We start from the raw sequence: 23,485 nt of genomic DNA, 5'->3' as shown, positions 1-23,485 counted from the left end.
GATGCTATCGAAATATCAGGTGGGCTTCCGAAAAGAAATGAGAACGAAACTAAATGCATCAGTTCTTGCACACTTGTTAGAAACTTCGCACAACTCAGAAACAGGAGCCATTTACATGGCATCCATAGATCTTTCCGCTGCCTTTGACAGTGTCATCAGGTCTAGGCTGTGGAACAAAATGAGTGCGTACGGAATCCCACCCCATATCGTGGGATTTATAGCATTATTACATACTAGAACGTCATATATGGTTCATATCAATCAAGATGAATCTACAACAGAGCTGATTGACACAGAGGTGGGGGTTAAACAGAGATGCCATTTGGCAGCGATACTGTTTAATCTCTACATATGTGACATTGATAAAATATGGGAAAATATAGAGGTATTCCCAGTGAAGCTTGGCAATACCAGAATAAATTGGTTGGCTGTCGCAGATGGCATTATTCTTTTTGATAGACCGCCATATGGGCTGCAAACGAAATTGAATGTGTTTCCTGAATATGCGAAAAATAACAATCTTGCCATCAATTCTAGTAAATCTAACATATTGGTATTCGCGAACAGAAAACAAATTTGTAGATTCACTTGGAAGATGAATAAAGAGGTAATCGACCGGGTACTTGCGACCAGGTACCTAGGATATAACCTATGTGAGCTTAATTCTTTGGCAATGTGGAGCAGTACTTTAAACATGAAAGTAACTCAACTCATATCACAAATGAAAATCATATATCACAAGCATTCGAAATTCTCTCTTTTACGCACCATTGAATATTATAAGCTAAAAGTAGAACCAATAATATTGTTTGGACTTGACCTATGTATATTGGATTTAACAAAAACATTGAATAAACTGCAAGGGAAAGTCTGGAAGGCGGTATTAGGTTTGCAGAAATCACTACCAAATTCATTGATTCTACATTAATTGGGTCTTAACTGTATGGCAACTAAATTTTGGTGGCGTATGCTATCGAATTATGGGAAAATGCTACATCCTCCACCCAATTCGTTATATATGAGGATTTCAGTAGAATGGTGGTACAAGAATATCCATTGTCGATTAAGTATTATGTGAAGAAATGTAAGATGTTGTTAAACATGATAGCAATGGAACAAAATGAACTATATGAAAGGCCAGGTGTGGTAAAGAAAAAAAAAAATTCCAATGGGATTGGGCCAATATAATTGAGCTGAACACAAAGTATAAATCTTATGGAGAGTAAGCAAGGTTTCCTCATAAACAATACCCTCACCTTCAATACTTCGTTTTGTTTCCCTGCCCAAAAGCAAGAACATTATATATGAGATTTAAGCTAAATCTATTTAACACCATAGAGAGAAAGAGGCATTGGATTAATACCCAAAATGTGACTGACTTGTATGGATGCAGATTTTGTGATGATGAGCAAAATTTTGAGACACTAAAACATCTTGTCATTGAATGTGGTAATTTTGAGAATATGAGGCAGATTTTTTTGGGAAAGTTCTATAACATTGCGTTGGTATCATCTAGTGATCTACTGTGGTCCCAATGTATATGGGGTAGCAGACATACCGTAATACTCGCATTAGTTCAATTTCCTGCAGTTATTCAAGAACAGCTTGCTGCATTGGAAGTTGAAGTAGCCCCTTAAGACAAAGGACCTGTACATAGTTCAAACCTGTGACAAAATGGTGTACTGTGAGATAATTTGCGAATGAGTTGAGTAAAAGCTACGGATACTTGTGGGATGAATTCAAAGGAATGAAGATCCTAAGTTGTTTTGTCCTCGTGAGATGGTTTTATTTTCTTTTTAAGTTGAAGATGTATCTGCATATGTGAATAAATTGATTGGATATTATATATTATGTATTTGTAAATGTAAATAATCTGTTTGTATAGAATTTGTGTGTAGAGAAAAAAAAATGTATTGAGAAGTTGACTGATATTTGTAAAGGCGCTTTGTGCCAAAAACAAATAAAGTAATTTAAAAAAAAAATATATATATATATATATTTTTTTTTTTATATATATATATTGGGCGCAAGTAGATTTGGCGCAAGTAGATTTGTCTCAGGCGTGCTGTGTCCTCGCATATCACCTTAAAATGTGGCAAAGCTTCAGTGCAAAAACCGCATAAAGGGCACCTCACAGAGACATTGCCCCTCCAAGATAAGGTGAAAGCAGCCACATGTAATATACCAAGTCTAAAGCGCAAATACAGTGATCTCTCCAAGGGCGGAGAGATGATGTCCAAATATGCTTTAAATCCACACACATGTTTGTAATACAAATATTCTGGGCCCAGTTTTAGATTGGTAGCATCAATTATTAAGTTCTCCTGGGATCTCGAGTTCATGCATGCTTTGAGCTTAAACCTTTTTTAAGCCTGTGGGAGTGGTGGCCAGTAACACAGAATCTTCTGCATAGAAAAGGGCAGAATATTTGTCTGAGGCCAGCCTTGTGGAGTCCTGGCATCAGTGCATCAATACTTTCTTGTACATACATGTTAAATATGATTGGTGCCAGGCACAACCCTGTCTAACCCCCACTATGATTTCAAACTCCTTTGTCATCTCCCCACCCAATCCATAACGGACTCTGGTTTTATTATCAGAATAAAGAGAAGAGATAAAACATAGGAGCTTTGCACAAGTACATGATCTGCTACAGTATGCAAGAGCAAAATTGGCCGTTAGTTGGCTGGTTGTTTCTTGCCTCCCTTTTAGTAAATAGGGATTATTACGCCCTTTGTCCTTGATGTGGGTGTTTCACCAATGGTAAAAATTGCATTAAATATTTTGCAAAGAACCGGGGCCCAAACAGTCGCCTCACCTTTGAATAAATTCACAGGAATCTAATCTGGGCCTGTAGCTTTATAACTTTTTAATGATTTGAGGGAGCATACTACTTCGCTAAAAGAAAAGGCAAGGTTTATATGGAAAGAAAGGTTGGCAGCAGCCAAACTTGGGCCTCTCTGACTCCCAGCTCCATATAAACTAGAAAATGACGCCATCAAGTATCTTCGCCTATAGTACAGTATATGTCCATATCACCATTGAACTTTCTTCCTGAAACCAATTTCCAGAAAAGGCAAGCGTCCCCCGTTTTTAGGGCATTATCCAGTAGTGACCATTCTTCATTTGCAAACTGTCTCTTTTTGAGCAAAGTTAGCCCTTTATATCTAGATCAAAGTGTGTAGAGTGTGCTTGTCAACCGCTGTGGGCCCTCTTAGGTGAAGTCCAATTGCCCTTTTTGCCATACAGCAATCGTTATCATACCAAGTTGGCTTATGTTTTTAATTATTTGTCATTTTTCTGCGACTGACAGAAATACACGGAATCAAATTAACGTTTAACTTCATATATTCTTCCATAACAATGCTATCGCCAGAATGCTCGTGACAAATAAGAAGGTCATCCAGGATTGATGCATAAATGTCAGATTTGACAGCCTGATTTAGCACAATAGACCATCTGATAGACTTTCGAGTGTGCCCAGTAAGCTTCAAAGGTTGGGTAGGAAATGGGTTTTACTATTACCTACCACCCCAGACTTTGCTACAACATCACACTCTAATGGATAGTGGTCACTTTCCAACCGATCACCAATCTTAAAATCCCTGAGCCTTGCCCAGTCTTCCCCAGTGATTAGTAAATAATCTATCAGAGTATTGCCTTTGTGGCCGTGAAAGGTTTTTCTCAATGGTTGATCTTTAGCTCATCACCCATTGCAAGCCCTCAAGTTCATATTAGATATAATATGGGCTACATCCATAGCAAGACGATGAATTTGGTGTGGGGCCAAGACATTTAAAGAGGGAATATTCCATGCCTGGTCTTGATCCTCCCAAAGATCTATAAGATCTTTCAATGGTTCAAATTGCAAATTGAAATCTACGGCCACAAGGGTAAAAATTGGATCCAAGATTGGGGGACACATATTGATAGTCTGGATGAGGCTAGTGTTTTCAAGCCCAAGGTTCGTCTTTTGTAAATATTATAGAAATACAACAAATCATCTTTGGCCATGCAGATTATTAGTAATCGCAGATCAGGGGAGTCATTGTCCCTCCCTAACTTCGATCTTCCACCCCAGTATGACATCCACCCGTACAAGCAAGCTACTGCTTGGTCTCCCATGTAATCCCTTTGTGGCAGTAGAGTGGAAGGTTTGATAGCCCTGTAAAAAGAGAGGATGAAGGGCCCACGTTTCTTGTAATATTACCTAAAATGTTTGGTGTACATTCAAGCATACACTCTACAAATACATTGAATCCCTCTGGGTCCGAAAGTGTCCTGCTAATTGTCTTAACGCAAGATTTCATAAATATAAGTTACTCCTTATGACTTGGCCATATGATAGTGTGAAAAATCCATATTATACATAGGTTTTTTTATGGGTTGTGAAAGGCCTGTGTAAGGCCCTTAATACATTTAAATGACCAAAGTACAAAGATATGGATAATTTTCCTGATTTTAAATCTTATAAGGCATTTGTTCTAAAACAAATAATGTAATGTTATGTACAGACAGTAGATGATAGGAATCCCTTGTGGTGTATGATTGAGGAATCACTGATAAATTCAGTTCAGATTAACAGCCTGATTCATGGAATTATTTGCGTGAAAAACACAGATTTGCGCGCCTTTCTCCCCGAAAATCCCTGTTTGAAGTATGGGGATTTTCGTGCAGATATGCGCGCAAATCTGCGTTTTTTTCAGGCAAATAATTACATGAATCAGGCACTAAATATGTGATTAAAATTACCAATGCCTCTTACTTTAAAAGAAAACTGTTTCGGAGGAGTTCAGGAATTACTGGACCTATCTGGAGGATTGCATTACATTCCCGAAAAAGGTGATGGATTATTTATGGACTCCCCATAGACGGATACATGTCACGGTACGTGACCACTTGAGTCTTGGTGTACTTTGGAGAGTATGATGGACCACAAAAGAGAATAGGGAGCTGTCCACTTGGCCCTCACCGTTGAGTTCACTATGGGGACATCCTTCCAAGTTGGGTACTAGGAATTTTAAAGGGTCAGACTTGGGGTTGGAAACAGAGACGTCTTTATGGGAGGGCAAAAGGGGCACTTGCCCCGGGCCCCCACCCTGGAGGGGGCCCCAAGAAGGAGCCTTATTTTTTTTTTTAAGTCAGTTTCCCTAAGTCAACAATATTAAGTATCAGACATCAGGATTTTCTATGGTGTGCTGCTAAGGCTAAACATATTTTCTGTCTGTTGTTGACACGTACATTTTGTTCTGATTTGTAAAGCTATGTTCACTGTGGTATACAAAGTTTGCATGGCGCACAACACCTGTAGCATGCACACCTTTCTGTGGGTATTATATTGATCATGTGTAACAGCCAAAGTTGAAATACATATTGACACTTTTGAGTGCCCCAATGGTTTAGAGGATAGCTCAGTGTGTTAAGCACTCATTGCAGAGATATGCGTTCATATGCAAGATTACAATACCAAATTCCAGCAAGGCCGACTCAGCTTTTCGAATGCATGAAGTTGTTAAGCCTGCATATATATATATATATATATATATATGTATATATATATATATATATATATATATATACTTTGTTTTATAGCACTCCAGGTGTTATCATCACCAATGTACCTGCACCAGATAGCGGTTGCTATAGAAACTAACATAGCTTCAGTATGGTGAAGGTCTAGAAATTGGTGTGTTGAGATGGGGAGTTGTAAAACCTAGGCAGGCACCCACAATGATGACAATAAAGTGTTAGAGGTTTTTATGTATCCAAATTCCAGACTGTGGAACCAAAGCGTTCATGCTTGCATCCTGGCTTTGCCAGCAGATGATACAGTGATCCTGGAAAAATCTTATATCACTAACAGTGCTGTACTGCCTTCTATGTAAAGGTTTGCTTTTCACATACTGGTGCCATTGTTTGGCCAATTACCTGATATTTCCTATCATGCAGGCAGACCAGAAATTGCAGGCTTCTTATAAGTATATTTTGAGTTCTGCTTATTTGACAACTAAACTGTTTGCTTTTTTGTACAATCCAAAGGTTTTTCTGCACATTTTTAAATAAAATTGCCCAAGCCTGTGTTTGGGGTGTATTTAAAGCTTTACAATACACAAGAGAAACCTATCTGCAATCATTTAAGATCACAACCATTAGTATGCTGGTATTTATATACTTTCCTTGATGATGGAGACAATGAAGCTAGAATCATTCCCATTTTGCATAATATGTTTCGAGGGGATTGGGTCCTCCGACGTATTCCATATCTATGACAGTAATCACCACAGCTGTGCTGCTTGGGAAAATCTTTGTGTCGATGACGTCGATACGCTGTACTCGAGGGCCTCCGTTGAACCGACGTCACCGGATGTTATAAATAGGACGCACAACGCCCATAGCCTCAGTTTTTTCCGAAAACGTGTTGCTTCGGAGATCTCGGCGCACCTCGGTTTTTCTGAGTATTTGTTCTTTCGGTTCCTCAAACCTGTTCGTTTGTGAAGGTCCATAATGTCTTCATCTTCTTCTACCCCACGGCCGGGTTTTAAGAAGTGTCGGGACTGCGGGTCCAAGATGTCGTTGATGGACTCGCACGACGCCTGCCTCTGGTGCCTCGATTAGGACCACGACACGGATGACTGTGTAGACTGCCAGTCGCTTACATCGAAGGCCTTGCGGGAGCGTAAGAAGAAGCTTTCTGTAGGTAAGGTGGCCTACCCCCTCAAGTTGAAATCCACTGGGCTTTCGACTGACGATTCGAGGGGCGACTCTCCATCATCGGTCACCTTCCCCGTCCGAGGACTCCGCCCGTCGGCGGGTTGCTTGTCCCAATAAGCATTCCACTCCTGCGGAATGGGATTCATTTCGGCAGGAGATGATGGCGATTTTTCAGTCGCAGGTCTGTCCGCGCCGCTGAAAGACGCCGGCCGTGACTGTGCTAGAGACACCACGAGCGGTCGTCGCGATCACCGGGCGCCTTCGAGGTCCCGGTCGGACAAGGATGGTCGCTCTAGACATGCCCGTTCCAGGTCCCAGTCCTCGACGCCCTCGAGACCGTCGGAGCCTGTGAGGTTTTCGAAGAAGACTTCGGCGCCAAGGTCATCGAGGGACTCTCTAGGCTTCGCCTCTGAGGAAGCCGTCGGCGCCCAGGCTGTCGAAGGACACGCTCGGGCCTCCGGCCTTGAGGACTGTGTTGACGCCGGCGAAGCCGTCGGCAACACGCTTGACGTCGACGCCGATTCCATTGACGCCCTCGACGCCTTTCAAGGCTGCTTTGTCGGAGGTACCCCGTAGCACGGTGGAACCCCCCAGAAAGGCTCTGGCCAAGGCAAAAAATGTCTTTGTCCCTTTTTCTGTGCCCTCATTCCAGCCTATGGATTATATTTCTGAGGTGGATGAGGGGTCTGAGGAAGGTATGGTGCCTGATGAGGTGCCTGACGAGATTTTGTCTGGTCGTAGCCATATTGAAAACCTGCATCTGTCGCTGCACGACGCCAGTGGTCTGAACACCTCTCCGGAGGTGTAGTTCTGTAGGCCTGAGCATGGCACCCATGCTGAGGCCTCATACTGGCGCCTTATGTCGAGGGTCACGGAATACTTGGGGTGGTCTGCGCCACTAGTGGATTTTCTGCAGGATGACCTGACGGATATCCTCGACCAAGGTCCGCCAACTGACCCGGTACTGCCATTCCATATGTCCTTGCAAAGGGTGGCAGCGGCTTGGACTGCTCCGGAGAGTCTCCCGGCAGTGAGCAAGTCTTTGCCGCGAAAATACCACCCAGCCAGTAGCGATCCCTGCTACTTGACCACGCACCCCACTCCGGAGAGTTTGGTGGTGCAGGCAGCTACGGCCCCAGCAAAGCAGGCGTCGTACCCTACCATCCCTCCTGATAGGGACGACAAGCATTTTGATGGCTTGGCGAAGAAAGAGTTTTCTTCAGGGGGTATGGCTTTACAGGCAGCCAACTCTGTGTGTGCCTTGTCACGTTTCACGCACACTATGTGGAACTGTATTTCGTTAGTGGCTGAACATATTCCCGAAGGGGAGGAACGGGATGGTTTTCTTGCTATCGTGCAGGATGGCAAGGATGCCATGTGTGAGTCCGTTCAGTCGGTTCTGGACATGGCGGATTGCGTCAGCCGGTCAATGGTGGCGAGCACCGTAATACGCAGATTTGCGTGGTTGCGGAAGTCTGAGTTTGCTCCTGATGTGCAAGCCCGGCTCTTAACATGCCCTTTGATGATGAACATCTTTTTAACAGCAAGGCTGACGAGAGCCTTGAGAGGTTGCAGACCTCCAAAGCTGCAGCAAAGTCGTTGAGCACTGCAGTTTGACAACCTCTGCCTTTTCGTCCTAGGGGACAGCAATGGAGGGGAGGTTCCTTTCGATATTACTCATCCTTTAGTAGATCGAGAGGAGCTGCAAGTCAAAGGGGCAACCATCGGAGTACCAGAGGTGAAAAACAAGGTACTCGAGGTGCCAAGGACGCTCGGGCAGTTGCCTCTTTACCCTCAGGCAATGCTGCAACCACTTCAGATCAGTCATGAGGCCATGTCCCATGGTTCGCCGGTTGGGGGAAGGCTGGCGCAGCATCTTGTAGAATGGTGTGCCATTACTTCAGATGTGTGGGTTCTGGAGATCATAGCCCACGGCTACTGTCTTCCTTTCCGGCAGAGGCCTCACGATAATCCATCAGGGAATCTCTCTTTGAAGAGTCCGGGTCCGCTCCTTACGCAGGAAATGCAATCCCTGCTGGAGAAAGGCGCCATAGAACTGGTGCCTGTAGCGGAGAGGAACAAGGGATGGTATTCCCCTTATTTTGTGATTTCAAAGAAAGACGGGGGATTGAGACCCATTGTGCACTTGCACGGTTTGAACAAGCTACTCAGGAAGGCCAAGTTCAAGATGGTTACTCTTTCTCAGGTCCTCCAGGCCCTTCCACTTCAGGACTGGTTGGTGTCTCTCGACCTCAAGGACGCTTATTTTCATGTGCCGATAAATCCCAAGCACAAGAAGTACCTGAGGTTCGCGGTTGGCGACTCGCACTTTCAATTTCGGGTCCTGCCGTTCGGATTGACCTCCGCCCCAAGGGTCTTCACCAAGCTCATGGTGGTGGTGGCAGCGTATCTCAGGAAAGGGGGGATTCACGTCTACCCCTACCTGGACGATTGGTTGATCAGGGTGCGCTCTCCTGAGCAAGTCCTGGATCATCTGTCCGTTACCTGCCACTCCCTTCACAAGTTGGGCTTCTCACTCAACTTGAAGTCCCACTTGACGCCAACTCAGCAGCTCCAGTACATCGGAGCAGTGCTCGACACGTCCCTGGGGCAGTGTTTTCCTCCCCAGGTGAGGGCTCATCACATTCAGCAGATGGTGCACAATTTTCAACATGTCCAGAGTCTCCCAGCGTTCGAGTTCTTGGGGTTGATCGGCCTCATGGCATCCTGCATTCTTCTGGTGCCAGAGGCCAGGTTGCGGATGTGATCTCTGCAATGGGCTCTCAAGATGCAGTGGTCACAGTCCTCTGGCAGGATGTCGGACCCCGTTCAGGTGCCGCCCTCGGTCGCCCAGGACCTTCTGTGGTGGGCCGTCAAAGGCAACCTGATGAGGGGGTTCCATTTTGGCTACCCTGGCCAGAGGTGACGATCGTGACGGACGCATCCCTCACGGGATGGGGAGCTCATGCCAATAAGTTGACAGTCAGTGGTCGTTGGTCTCCATCGGAGTCCAGACTCCATATCAATCTGTTGGAGCTGAGGGCCGTCAGGCTTGCCCTGAAGGCATTTCTGCCAGACTGTGCGAGGGAAGAATGTCCTGATTCTGACGGACAGCACAGTGGCTATGCACTACCTCAACAAAAAGGGGGGGGGGGCTCACTTCCTCTGTGCAGGGAGGCGATGCAGCTCTGGTTCTGGGCCATCCAGCAGGAAATTTCGATCTCGGCAGTTCATCTGGCCGGAGACGAAAACGAGACGGCGGACGCTCTGAGCAGGCAGAGCGCAATCTCTCACGAGTGGGAGCTGGCTCAGGAGATTCTCCTGGAAATCTTTGCCCTTTGGGGGACCCCTCAAGTGGATCTCTTCGCCTCCAGTGTCAACCGGAAGTGCGAAAGGTTCTGCTTGTGGGAATTTCCTCGAAGAGGAGCCTTAGGAGATGCGTTCGTGGTGGAGTGGTCCTTCCTACTGCTGTACGCGTTTCCTCCAGTCCCCGTCATCCCGCAAGTGCTGCGGAGGTTACAGAGGTTCGGGTTCCGGATGATCCTCATTGCTCCGGCATGGGCCTGGAGGACGTGGGAACCGGACCTTCTCGATTTGTCCATCTGCCCTCCACGACCTCTTCCCTACCGAGACGATCTGCTCTCACGGGAGGGGGTCAGGTTCTCCATCCAGAGGTCAGATCCCTCAACCTTCACGCTTGGCTTCTGAAAGGTTGAGGTATAAGCATTGGGACCTCCCTGAAGACGTGATGGAGGTGTTGCTTTCGGCCAGACGGCCGGCAACAAAGTCCCTGTACCGTTGCCGTTGGAGAAAATTCTGCGACTGGTGCAGGGTTATGAATATGGATCCTTTTTCATGTGACATTCCTGTGGTTCTGTCTTTTTTGCTTTCGTTAGCCCATAAGGTCCTGCAAGTGGGTACCATTAAAGGTTACCTGGCAGCGCTGTCCATATTTAAGCCCTCGTCTGAGGAGTGTTCTTATTTCAAAATTCCTTTAATTTCTCAATTTCTCAAAGGGCTTACTAATGTGTTTCCGCCGTCACCTTTCCAGGTGCCTGGTTGGGATTTGAACCTTGTTCTAAAATACCTAATGGGTGCTCCATTTAAGCCTTTACATTCTTGTCCTTTGAGGCTGTTGACCCTTAAAACTGTATTTTTAGTTGCGGTCACTTCCGCTCGCAGAGTGAGTTGCAGGCACTTTCCGTTAAGCCACCCTTCACTGTGTTTCATAAGGACAGGGTTGTCCTTAGAGTTCATCCTTCCTTTCTTCCGAAGGTGGTGTCGGAATTTCATTTAAGCCAGAAGGTTATTCTTCTGGCATTTTATCCTCCTACACATCCTGGTAAGGAAGAGGAGAGGCTCCATAGGTTGGATCCTAAGAGAGCTTTTAAGATTCTACATTTCACGCATATCCCGGTTCAGAGTGGCCGATGAGCTCTTTATTGGTTACGCTGGAAGGCGTTTGGGACAAGCTGTTACTAAGCAGACTTTGTCTAGATGGATTATCTTGGCAATTTCTGAATGTTACTGCTTGGCGGGTAAGGACCCTCTGGTTGGCCTACAGGACCATTCTACTAGGGGTATGGCTGCCTCTACTGCCCTGCCGAGGGGTGTTCCTATTCTTAACATCTGTGAAGCAGCCACATGGGCTTCATTCCATACTTTTGTTCAACACTAATCCCTAGATTCTATCCATGGGCAGGATCTGGCCTTTGGCAAGGCGGTCCTTTACTCTGCAATTTGATTGGGCATTCTAAATTTCTATATTCTAAATTCTTTTCCCTCCTCCATAAGTTGGTACTGCTTTGGGAGTCTGTCATAGATATGGAATACGTCGGAGGACCCAATCTCCTCGAAGAACAAGTTACTCTCTTACCTTGTAAGGTTCTTTCGATGGGATGTTCCAACAACGTATTCCATATCGCTCCCTCCCTGCCTGCCCCGCTACAGAATTTCTTATGCGATTGCAGCTTGCGTTTCCGCAAGGCTTTCTGTGGTCATACTGGCAGACGATTGGTGCCACACGTTCTGGGAAAAAACAACAACTGAGGCTACTGGCGCTCTGCGTCCTACTTATAACATCCGGTGACGTCGGCTCGACGGAGGCCCTCAAGGACAGTGTATGGACATTATCGATGCAACACGCAGATGCCGAAAGATTTTCCGAAGCAGCACAGCTGTGGTGATTACTGTCATAGATATGGAATACGTCATCGGACCATCCCATCGAAAGAACGTTACCAGGTAAGAGAGTAACTTGTTCTTCTATAACATTTTGTTTTTGAAATTCTTTATATAGGGTTTTGTGATTTTCATATTTTCCAAGTCAGTTCTGTAAAACGGGATTATTTTAGTTCTGGGTAAAAACTAGAAAAGACATTGGTAAAGAGTAGAACTTGCAGAGTGGGTACGAACCCAGCCTCACCCCTTAATCAATGTATAATCCTGGGTATCTCATTTAATCTTGTATTTCCTCAAAAGTGCAAGTCCCGAAACCTTTCAAAATTGTCAGCCCTTCAGAGTTATTTCGTTCTTAGGGTATGATCTTTAAAAAAGACTTGCTCATGGTTTCACTCGCTATATATAGTGTTGCTTCCTCTATAATGATAGTGAGCATTATTACACACCACAGCCACCTTTTTCTTTGCTTGAAAACCATGTCCCACTTCTAATCTCAGTCTGTCTGGATACAGACACCTTCCTGGTATCTTCAAATCGTAATCAACTCTCAATGCTATGGTATGTGGAGTTTTATCCTTGCTTCGCATTGGTCGCCCGTATCCATACTTGAGCACTTTTTCTGTCTCTGAGGCAGCTAATCTGAGTCTTTTGACTATTATGAATTATGGGCACCTTTGTCATAAAATCTGTGTCCTGCAGTTACACAATGTCAAGTATACCTTCCACCTGGCTACTATTGATGAAATGTTTGCTGTACCTATGCTTAAACACGAGTACCCACGTCATAGACTGCTAATGTTGCCCTTGAAATGCTACTTGTTTGTCACTCATTGTTAAAACATGACTGAAGAGGGTAAGGTATCTGAAAGGGAGATTACCATGCTTATTTTGATCTCTGCGAGGCAGTATATCAAGCTATGGGTTGCATGGGGTGCGGCGCACTAGATATTCTATATCCCTTAATTCCTTCGGTCTGTTGGAGGGGGGCCCCCAGAGGTGTCCGTGCCCCAGGCCAAAGTGCTTAAGATGGCCCTGATTGGAAAGGGTGGTTCACCTACTGGACAGAGGTACATTTAAGGAATATTAGGAGGTAAGAGACATGCTGGGACGGGAGGGTTTGGTTGTTTTTGAGTATATTAGACTGAAGGGATTATTGATTGCCCTGAAATAAGCAGAGAATTTGGCGAGGGACCTCACCCCGCCTGAGGAAGTCTTAATGAATGCAGTCTCTTGGCAGGGCATTATTTCAAAATGTTACCAGTCCCTGTTGACACCACGCACAAAGAGGTAAGAGAATGTTAAAGGGGTATTGGGAACAGCTGCTGGGTGCATGATTGCCAGAAAAGTTGTGGGGTAAAATGTTTCGAGTAACTTATTATGGGTATCTCTCCACACACACCATTGAGCACAACTACAGCATTCTCCATGGGTGGTACAGGGATCCGGTGAGACTTTCTAATGGGTTTCCTGGTGGTCTCACCCCTCTGTAGAAGGGGCTGTGGGGACCTGGGGACTTTAAAACACATGTGGTGGGAGCACCCAGATATTAAAATGTTCTGGGTTAAATTTCTTAGTTGTATCAAGCTCATAATTGGGATCCCGATTCCGTTGGAACCTCTCATAGTGCTTTTGGTTATAACACTGGTTGGGAGTGGTTCTTAAATATTTCCCAGATTGTGGGAAGCCCTGCTCTGGGCAGGCAGGATTGCGGTGGTATAGAATTAGAAGCTAGATATTAATCTAAGGGGTAGCCCCACACTCAGGTGATTATCCCTCCTACATAGTGAGGATATATAATATATATGTTAACCAAAGGAAGGAATACACATAGATCTCTACACTAAATAGTTAAAAAATACCCTCGGATGGCGGAATCTCAAAACAGCCTCTTAACAAATATGGGCTGTATTCTGTGTTCTGTGTCCTAAATAACAGACCGTGTTACCCAAAAAATATCATTTTTAATACATTATTCTTTTTCAGCACAAGTAATACAAACATTAAAAAACATACACACACCACATAGTAATATACATGATAACATTATTCCACCTCACAACATCACAAGTCATAAAATACTTGATCACAGAACGACAATGGCAACTCAATTATTCTTATTCCCCATTGCGTTACACAAGCCCAACTTATATAAGTTTCTGTCCTATGTGTTACAGGTAACTGGACATTCTTCAGGGGCAGAAGTAATCTTGTGCTTCCGAAAGATCTCTTTTGTTCACACACCAGACTCCTATATCAGAACCAGTAGTAAGAAGAAGTCAATGTCTTCAAACTTAATAGCAAAACGAATTCTTGCTCTTCACTTGTCTATCAGATAGGGGGATACATGCTGAGTACCCTGGAATGTAGGTGCTTATTCTTCTCTTCAACGAGGCTCATTAATGGTGGAGTCTTCACATTACAAGCCGCTCAAACTATCACTTGGCCATTGGTTACCGTTCTTATGCTGCTAGCATCCAAAGGCAGCCAACACCACACAGGACGGTTCTTAAACATAAAAAAGAGAAAAGTCTCTTCTCCCTCCAATGGGGTAATCCACGGCAGAGGTATCACACCTCTCGCCCTAGTATAGAGCTGTAATTATCCTAGAAGAAAGAACAGGTCCAGTGATAGAATCCTAGGAGTGGCGGGATCCCGCAGAGGTATCACGGCAGAGGTATCACACCTCTTGCCCTAGTATAGAGCTGTAATTGTCCTAGAAGAAAGAACAGGTCCAGTGATAGAATCCTAGGAGTGGCGGGATCCCGCCACAGCGACCCCCAAACATAGACTCCATACCCTGGGACTGACTACTGTCTCCCAGGGCATGTAAAGTCCCCATTGACTTTACTAGTCAATTTTTATGAACTTAACCAGTACAACACATCTTACTATGGAGGTACTGGAAGGGGTTAATCGTTTTTCCCGTATGTTTATTTTCGAGGGGGTACCTTAAAGTCCCTCTCTAAAGTTGCTGGCTGGTGGCAGTGGTTACTAACAAAAATATTCGACCGCAAATATTTCTCTATGGGATTTTCCCATTGTTCGAGGCTACCACGTTTTCTGACAGCCTCTTACATACAGCCGGTGCATTTTAATATTAACTTTGCTCCGGTAGGTTTTATTTGCCAGAACTTTAATATAACTTCTTTCTCGTGTCTTTCTCTACAATCCTAACCCAGGTCAGGGATCCTTTGTTCGTCCGTTTGGCAGGCTTCTACCGAGAAGCCCTCCTTTCGGCGCCACTGAGTCTGGGGTGTGACCATTGTGTGGGAGGGGGAGTTGGATCCCTGGACAGGGTTGCCGAGGCAACCCATGTCGCACTCTATCCTGATAGGCTGGAGGGTCTCCCGCCAAGATGACCACTCCACTGTGTGAGTGACAGCTAGGCTGTATGAGTGGGAATCTTTTTGCATAAAAGCAGGGTCCTGAGGTCTGGAAGGGCAAGACATTGCCAAAGGAACTAAGAAGCCGAAGAGGAGAGAAGCCAAAGACATCTGCAACGACTGAACCACCGGTGAAGCCCTGCTGCGTCTCACCACTTTTCTCCACACAGCGAGAGATCTTCACCTGAAAGAGCCTTCGTCCCTTGAGCTGGTGGGACCAACCAGTTTGCCAATCGCCTTCCCGAACCTGCCGTGGTCGAATCGCCAGTGCCCTGCACTTGGAGACCGGATAGCCAGGCAGCTATCGACCCGGACCGCGATTAAGAGCGTACGTTTTAAACTTTGTTTGGCAGCACCGCGGCTGGTTTCATCCCTGGGTAGTGCAGTAACTCGAACCTTCCTCCGCGACGAGAGCCTCTCTTCCTCTGCTGGATCACCCAAACTGCAGGAACTACCAGGAACAACCGCCACCGCAGGAGCCACTTCTTCATTTTTAAGGTACATTGTTCCGCCAGGCCGCCCTTTCTTCGCGGTAGTGCTAAAGGTGTTTTAAATCCTTTACCTACCTGTTGGGTTGGCCGCCCCTCTCTCTTAACATTGTCTTTTCAAACCTTTGCAACCACCTCTTCAAATATCGTTAACCAAAGATTTGACTGCAGCTACAAGAACATTTTTCTCCTGCGCCCTTGCCCTGTACCACTAACTCTGGCACAGGCCTACTGACTCTGGTCACATTTATTATACCTGCCTTCTCGAGATTGATTCTCCATTCGAACTGTGTGGTGCACCCCTCTCTTATAACTACTCTTTCTTCCCTCTGCATAATCATTGTGAAATGCCATTTTGCTCAGTTTTCATTTTAAGTATTGCTTACACTGATGCACTGTTTTGCTGAACTGGTTCACAACTGATGGGAAATGTTGCTAGGGTGTATAAGAACCTATTTCTAGATAACTCGTGCTTTCCCTCCCTTGTGAGGAATTGTTAGAGGATCCCTTGTGTGTAGTTTTCACTGTGCCGTTTTGCTCAGTTTTCACTCTGGTTCACTTGGTGTACAATTCATATAGGGAGTGTGTATATTTTTCCTTGACTTAATTTAACTTGCTTGGTAATTGTGATACATGTGTGTGATTAGAAGTGTATAAAATAAATATATATATGCTTTTTAACTACAAAGCTTTGGTCAGTGTTTCCTTGTTCCATAGTCTAACAGACCTATTGTGTAAACCCTGAATACTGCTCATCTCCCTCTTGAGATGAGTCTGACTGCTCAGCCGCAGCTACCAACTAAATCTTTGTGGTACAGACTGATACCAAAGGGGATTTATTGCTCTCACCTGTAGTCCTAATCTGGTGTAGTGCTCCCTAAGGGAACTGCACTGGATTCTACCGAACAGAGGCTGGCAAGAAGGTGGGTAGATTGCCTTTATTTTCTAGGGCACCGGGGTGCAGTGACTTTATTTATGATGCACTTGGCCAGGAAGGGTTTAACAAACTCCAGATTCCAGTTTTCACACTGATGTCTGCCATGGCCTAATATCTGGAACAATCTTGTCAGCCCTAAGGTGGAGTTGTATGAACGACGTAGAGAACAGATTTGGATCCTACAAGTGCTAGCCATGGAGAGTTCCAGAAAAACTTTTAAATAAGCCATTTTGTATCCTTGGCCCCACAGATGCTGACTCATCAACACCTAGTGTCTCATTTGTGGGGCATCGGGGGGCTCCTATTTTTTAACAATCCTTCTCCCCTGGCCTCCAAATTGTTGGAGACTCGCTCTTTTCTCTTTTGACTTTTTTAATTTCTTCAGTGGAGAATTCCACCGGCAGCCAAACTACAGCATGTAGCTCAGGGTGTTCATGGTCACTGTTCATACACTAGTTTCTGTGCACAAGCTTCAGGTTCATTTCACAAAGATGGCAGAAAGCAGGGTAAAAGCTTCAGACCCTTGTACCCAGGTAAAGCTACTATCAACCTCATTGGAGAAGGCTCCCTCATAACAACGCATTGACAACCCAGCAATGGTGTCGGACCACTGCACTACCATCACAGGATCTGTACTGTCTCAAGAGGTTACCACCACCTCTAACTGCAGCTTGAGCCCTTTTCCAGAACTGGCTAGTTGCATGAAAGAAGCAACTTATTGGAGCTCCCAGAGAGCCAATTTCTAACTGTGGACGTAGTGGCCTATCCCGAATAAAGTCATGGGCTTCCCATCCATGCCCATCACCTCTATAAGGTCTATTCAATAGAAGGAATCACTACTACAGGAATGTAAGCGATTTGTGACAGCGCCTGCAATCAGGAGCTTTTTCAAGGACATTGTGGGTGCCGTGCATTCTTGGCCTCAGCTTCTCCCACAGGGACCTCTACCTCCAAGCCAACTACTGATCCCTCTGACACAGCTATAGACCCCTCTACATGCAATGTTTAGAGATCCTTTTTTCAAAATAGTTGGCGTTCCGCATGTACTCCTTGAGACAACCCATTCACATGATCAGATGAGGACACCATTTTTCTGGTGGGTATTACTGATGCCGGGTGGGTTGCTGACTAAAATCAGTGGCAGAGCATGTGGACACAGCATGCAGCGGAATGTGTTAGTGTCTGGACATTAGGAGCGGAGCAAGGATAAAGAGCACAGGATCAGGGGCAGAGCATGTGGACACAGCATGCAGCAGAATGTGTTAGTGTCTGGACATTAGGAGGGGAGCCAGGCTAAAGAGCACAGGATCAGGGGCAGAGCATGTGGACACAGCATGCAGCGGAATGTGTTAGTGTCTGGACATTAGGAGCGGAGCAAGTCTAAAGAGCACAGGATCGGGGGCAGAGCATGTGGACACAGCATGCAGCGGAATGTGTTAGTGTCTGGACATTAGGAGCGGAGCAAGTCTAAAGAGCACAGGATCAGGGGCAGAGCATGTGGACACAGCATGCAGCGGAATGTGTTAGTGCCTGGACATTAGGAGCGGAGGAAGGCTAAAGAGCACAGGATCAGGGGCAGAGCATGTGGACACAGCATGCAGCGGAATGTATTAGTGTCTGGACATTAGGAGCGGAGCAAGGCTAAAGAGCACAGGATCTGGGGCAGAGCATGTGGACACAGCATGCAGCGGAATGTGTTAGTGTCTGGACATTAGGAGCGGAGCAAGGCAAAAGAGCACAGGATCAGGGGCAGAGCATGTGGACAAAGCATGCAGCGGAATGTGTTAGTGCCTGGACATTAGGAGGGGAGCAAGGCTAAAGAGCACAGGATCTGGGGCAGAGCATGTGGACACAGCATGCAGCGGAATGTGTTAGTGTCTGGACATTAGGAGGGGAGCAAGGCTAAAGAGCACAGGATCAGGGGCAGAGCATGTGGACACAGCATGCAGCGGAATGTGTTAGTGTCTGGACATTAGGAGGGGAGCAAGGCTAAAGAGCACAGGATCAGGGGCAGAGCATGTGGACACAGCATGCAGCGGAATGTGTTTGTGTCTGGACATTAGGAGGGGAGCAAGGCTAAAGAGCACAGGACTTATCGCTGAGACATGTCAAGGACAGGGCCCGCTCCTTGCGGGGACCCCATCCTTTCCACATCTAGAGAGTTGAGGCATCGCCATTGTATTGGGCCTTCCTTCTGCAATGGCTCCGCTAAAAGCTGCATTATACTCTGCTGCCTGATTTCAGCCATGTGGCAATTGAACCACATCACCCCTACACTAATATCTTTTCACTGCTTCCCATTTCACCTACAAACCTTTTCCAAGGTTATCGCCCTCGCCTGCAATGCAGATGTAATGGGCCATCCGATTTATCCTGCAGCTAAGCACCATCTGTCTGGTGGCCTTGGGTACACCAGAGTGACGGCATTCTTAGTCTGCTGTCTCACAAAGGTTGCCTGTGCCACAGCATCTCGTGCTTTGAACTCTGCCAACCTCAACATGTCGTTTTACTTTTATTGGACTTGCCTACAACCCTAAAACTCACTTCTCACACTAACCTATTTACAGTTTACTCATCTCTCCACCTTTCTTTCTTGCTTAGGGTATCTGGTTTGACACTACTGGTTTTATCTTAACTGCTTTTTATTGTATTGAGATTGTATTCTGTTCTGCACAGGGTCGCATTACCTCTGTGCTAGCCTGTGCTTTATAAGAATTTTAAATGTGTTTTAATTGTCAATGTGCCCATCTTGCACGATTCACTGGTTTCTCATGATTCCTCAGTGTCAGTAGGATATTTCAATCTCCAGGTGTCTGCCTATAGAATCCTACCGGAGACCATAGCAGTATCAGGTATATTCTGCTTTTTGACAGTTTAGTGCATTCCAGGTGCCAGTGTGATGAACAGTTGCTTTACCCTATATATGCATTTTCTTTAATGAAAAATGATATCTATCAAGACTGCTCTGTAATTATGCTTCAGACAACTACTCCCGTATGTTTCAATTTTGAATAAAAGGACTTTACCGCACGCAACAGATTCTGGGTCGGATTGTTTTTTAATGATATTTCCAAAAAAAGGTAGCAGGCGCTCCTCTCCAGAAAGAACATGGCATGATAACCGGTTCTGAGATGAGAGTTTGCAGCACACGCTTTTTGCTCACTGTACCTTTCACAGATGGGAAATATCCATTTGCATATCAATATTTGTCCGCCCACTTGGGCAGTCCAGCACCGATATGCTAGGCAATTCCTCTCTGAACAAGAGTACCAACAGCAAGCCCATACACGTGTTTCAGCCTTTTTGGGCCTCATCAGTGAGGTGAAGGTGCGCCTCACTGAGCACAGTGAGCAGGGAGACCACGTCTGGTTGCCCCCAGGTAACTTAGGGTGAACAACCCCAAGTTCCTTGCAAATATTTCCAAAAAGGTAGCAGGCGCTCCTCTCCAGAAAACATGGAATGATAACAGGTTCTGAGATGAGAGTTTGCAGCACACGCTTTTTGCTCACTGTACCTTTCACAGATGGGAAATATCCTTTGCTTATCAGTCTTTGTCCCGCCCACATGGGTATTCCAGCTCCGAAATGCTATGGCAGTTCCTCTCTGAACAAGAGCACCAACAGCAAGCCCATACACGTGTTTCAGCCTTGTTGGGCCTCATCAGTGAGGTGAAGCTGCGCCTCTCTGAGCAGGGAGTCCACGTCTGGTTGCCCCCCGGTAACTTAGGGTGACCAACCCCAAGTTCCTTGGGAAATATCCATTTGCATATCAGTCTTTGTCCCGCCCACATGGGCAGTCCAGCACCGAAATGCTATGGCAATTCCTCTCTGAACAAGAGCACCAACACGTGGATATTTCCCATCTGTGAAAGGTACAGTGAGCAAAAAGCAGATGGCTGCAAAATCTCAAAGTGGTTAATAACCACTGAACAGGTTATCATGCCGTGTTCTTTCGAGAGAGGGGCGCCTGCTACCTTTTTTGTATAATTGTTTTTTACGGAGGCATAGATGAGCTTCAGAATATTGAGTTTGTGTTGGGGGGAGTTTTATACTTTGTGTTCAACATTTGTGCAATAACTGCAATAGGGAGCTTTGTTTTTATCGTAAGTGCCGTTCCCTCTCATGGCTGGTTCGATGGTGTATTGGTTCAGATGATTAATGTGTAATTGAACCAGTGATAACAAAACACAACATAGGACTGCTAAGCAAATATAGCAGTGCATATGAAGATTTATATGAATAATCCAATGTTATAAAGGTTGCTCTTCATTTTGTTTCACAGCTTTAACTTGGCTGCATAACAATGTCAGTAGTAATATATGGCTTTAGTAACGAATTGGCCCATTCTCTCTCATCCTTGTGCAGGCAGAGACTGCTGACGGACACGATGCCTCTGAACGCCCTCATTGAACGCTATCTTCCGCTGCAACACAGGAAGCTGCTGATTCCCGTGGCCACAAGTGGAAATAAAGTTGTCCTGAAGTAGATACGTGGGCTTGAGTTGAGTCCAAGTGTTAATACCTCAGCAGAGTACCATATTCTAGCAGTACGCCCTTGCTAGTACCGATATTGGTTCCTTGCTGTACAGTATGGGTGCATATATGTCAATCCTCACTCAATAAAGCGACATGGGGGTTCTAACACCCAGGTTGATAGAGGAGAGTTCTTAGGGTTGACCATCTTTGCTCCTCGGAACACTGTTAAGCTTGGCGTGAAGCTTGAGGCATCTCCACAGTCAGGGTCAACAGTCACTTGTGAAACCTGTGCATGAAAAAAAATCTAATAATATTGCTAACAATTGTATTTAGAAAGTGCCATTTCCTTTTTGTAGCACATCAGTGATGATTCAGGCAAAAGAACTGTAAACTCCCGTTGCTGGGGTGGGTACATTTGGTGCACATGACTGCATTGAAGCTGGTCTCAGTTGGCTGTTGTTTATGTGAACATGTGAACTTGTGTGCTACTGGCTTTTTCCCCATATTCATTGATTAGACTGAGAGTTCCATGTAAAGTGTTCCTTCAGTCATGCCACAATTCTTATCTGTTTGATTATGCTAGGTGATGCAGCTTTACCAGGTCTTGGAGACAACTCTCGTTCACTTGTGTTCCTGACATGACATGTCTTTTTACATAATTTATGGCAAATGCTGATTGGTCGATGACCCCGCCTTAAGAGAAAATGCACCCGGTTGAGATTCATAAATGAATAAATTCATATCGGCTGGCCCGAGATACTAAGAAATGGCCATTGTCCTCTTTAATGAAACCTCCCAGGCCTGAAGTTAAATATTCTAGCTTGGATTTGGGGAGACTTGCTAGCACAAAAAGATGATCGATTTAAGAAAATGGAAAACTCGGTCAAGGTCTAAGATGGAAAGGGTAGGGTGAATAAGATGCCTTTGGCATTAATGGAAAATATAATTTAGGTACAATTCAAGGTGGACTTTTTGGGGACAATATGGAATCAATATTTATATGTACATAGGAAGATGGACAGGTGTCCTATCCCAACCTCACTCTCCGAAACAAAGCGATTAATTTTCCGACTTGTTGAATCTGGGGTTTTATGAAGTATGTGAGTTTTACGTTCATAGCCTGCAGACCTAACTTTCTCATTCCCTTAAGCCTTGTTGCATAACATGCTTTGTACTGGATTTCTAAATAGGCAACTTTGTAAATATGTATTCTTTTGAATCACTGTTTAACTACTTGAATCAAGTACACGTTAATGTAAAAAAACTAAATTAAACCACGCCGTTTTTACATGTTTTTATATGTGTCCTCCTATCTGGTATGTTCTCTGTTGAATTATAACTATATGTCTGACATATATATTTTAGAATACATCCCTGGGAAACGCTGTCCCAAATCCAGTGGGAACATGCGTCTTGTTTATAATTTAATAGTTTTTCGATCATGTAGAAAGTAAGGAATCCTAGAATTTGTGATTACAAAGTTAGGAAGTACCACAACCGTAGTGAGGGTCGGCAAGTAAGGTGTCCCTCACCTCTAAGTGTTGTGCACAAACTGAAGTTGGTTCAGCAACTTTTCCTCCAAGGCAAAGCAGAGAAGCTGCCATTAATGAATGCCTCCAAAACTGTTTTTGTTTCTGGATAGCTCACCTTTAATGTGGCAGATTCGCCCATCTCTACATGTTATTATCATACATTCACCATGGGTCCTGGTCAGAAAATAAGGGGAAATGTTCATTTGTTTGCCAACCTGAAGCCTGATACAGTACATTTATGTTAATTCTAACGATCACAACCTTATGTATTGAGGGGGAAGGGGATGATTTTAACCTATCGGCCTACGCCAAAGAAATACGTGTAATCACATACCTTTACCTTGTAGCATTACACTGCTAATATTTGCACATGTTAAGTTATTTATCAAAATGTTTTAGCTTTGTAAATAAAAACTTTTTAAATAAAAGGTTGTTTAGAAAGTTTTTCTCCCGGAGTAAGTGCCGCAAAATATCGTGATGTCAACAAGGAAAATCTTATTTACATTTTCTTTTTTCACCTGGGAAACACAATAGGATTCATATAAAATAAATAAATTGGTTGGCACCACAAATTGGTCATGATGCAAGTCACTGATGAAATGAAGCATCACAGCTCAGTTGACGTCAGCCAAGGACACTATCCGGGATGCACAGCAAATGTCCTATTTCTGCTTAGATATATTTGACTTTACAGGGGGGGGGGGAGTAGGTAGCAATGTACTACTGTATACGTCTGCATTGAGACTCCGGGCCGCGAGTTGGAAAGCCGTGCTTTGCAT

The 23,485-nt window shown here is 44.9% G+C and overlaps 1 protein-coding gene across 6 annotated transcripts in view; it reads left to right on the top strand.

The window, feature by feature from the left end:
- The window catches only part of CENPT (centromere protein T), a 1,770,416-nt gene extending 1,747,282 nt beyond the window's left edge, over window positions 1-23,134 (top strand). For all 6 annotated transcript variants that reach the window (XM_069655330.1, XM_069655348.1, XM_069655339.1 and 3 more), the window contains one exon: window positions 21,065-23,134. In XM_069655330.1, the coding sequence (XP_069511431.1) occupies window positions 21,065-21,185 (121 nt within the window). In that variant the 3' untranslated portion in view covers window positions 21,186-23,134. The remainder of the gene's footprint in view (window positions 1-21,064) is intronic.
- Window positions 23,135-23,485: the final 351 nt, after the last annotated feature.

Source organism: Ambystoma mexicanum, chromosome 1p (genome assembly GCF_040938575.1).
Source record: "Ambystoma mexicanum isolate Mex_15411 chromosome 1p, UKY_AmexF1_1, whole genome shotgun sequence".
Taxonomy (NCBI): Eukaryota; Metazoa; Chordata; class Amphibia; order Caudata; family Ambystomatidae; genus Ambystoma; species Ambystoma mexicanum.
This window is presented reverse-complemented; position numbering and strand designations above follow the sequence as displayed.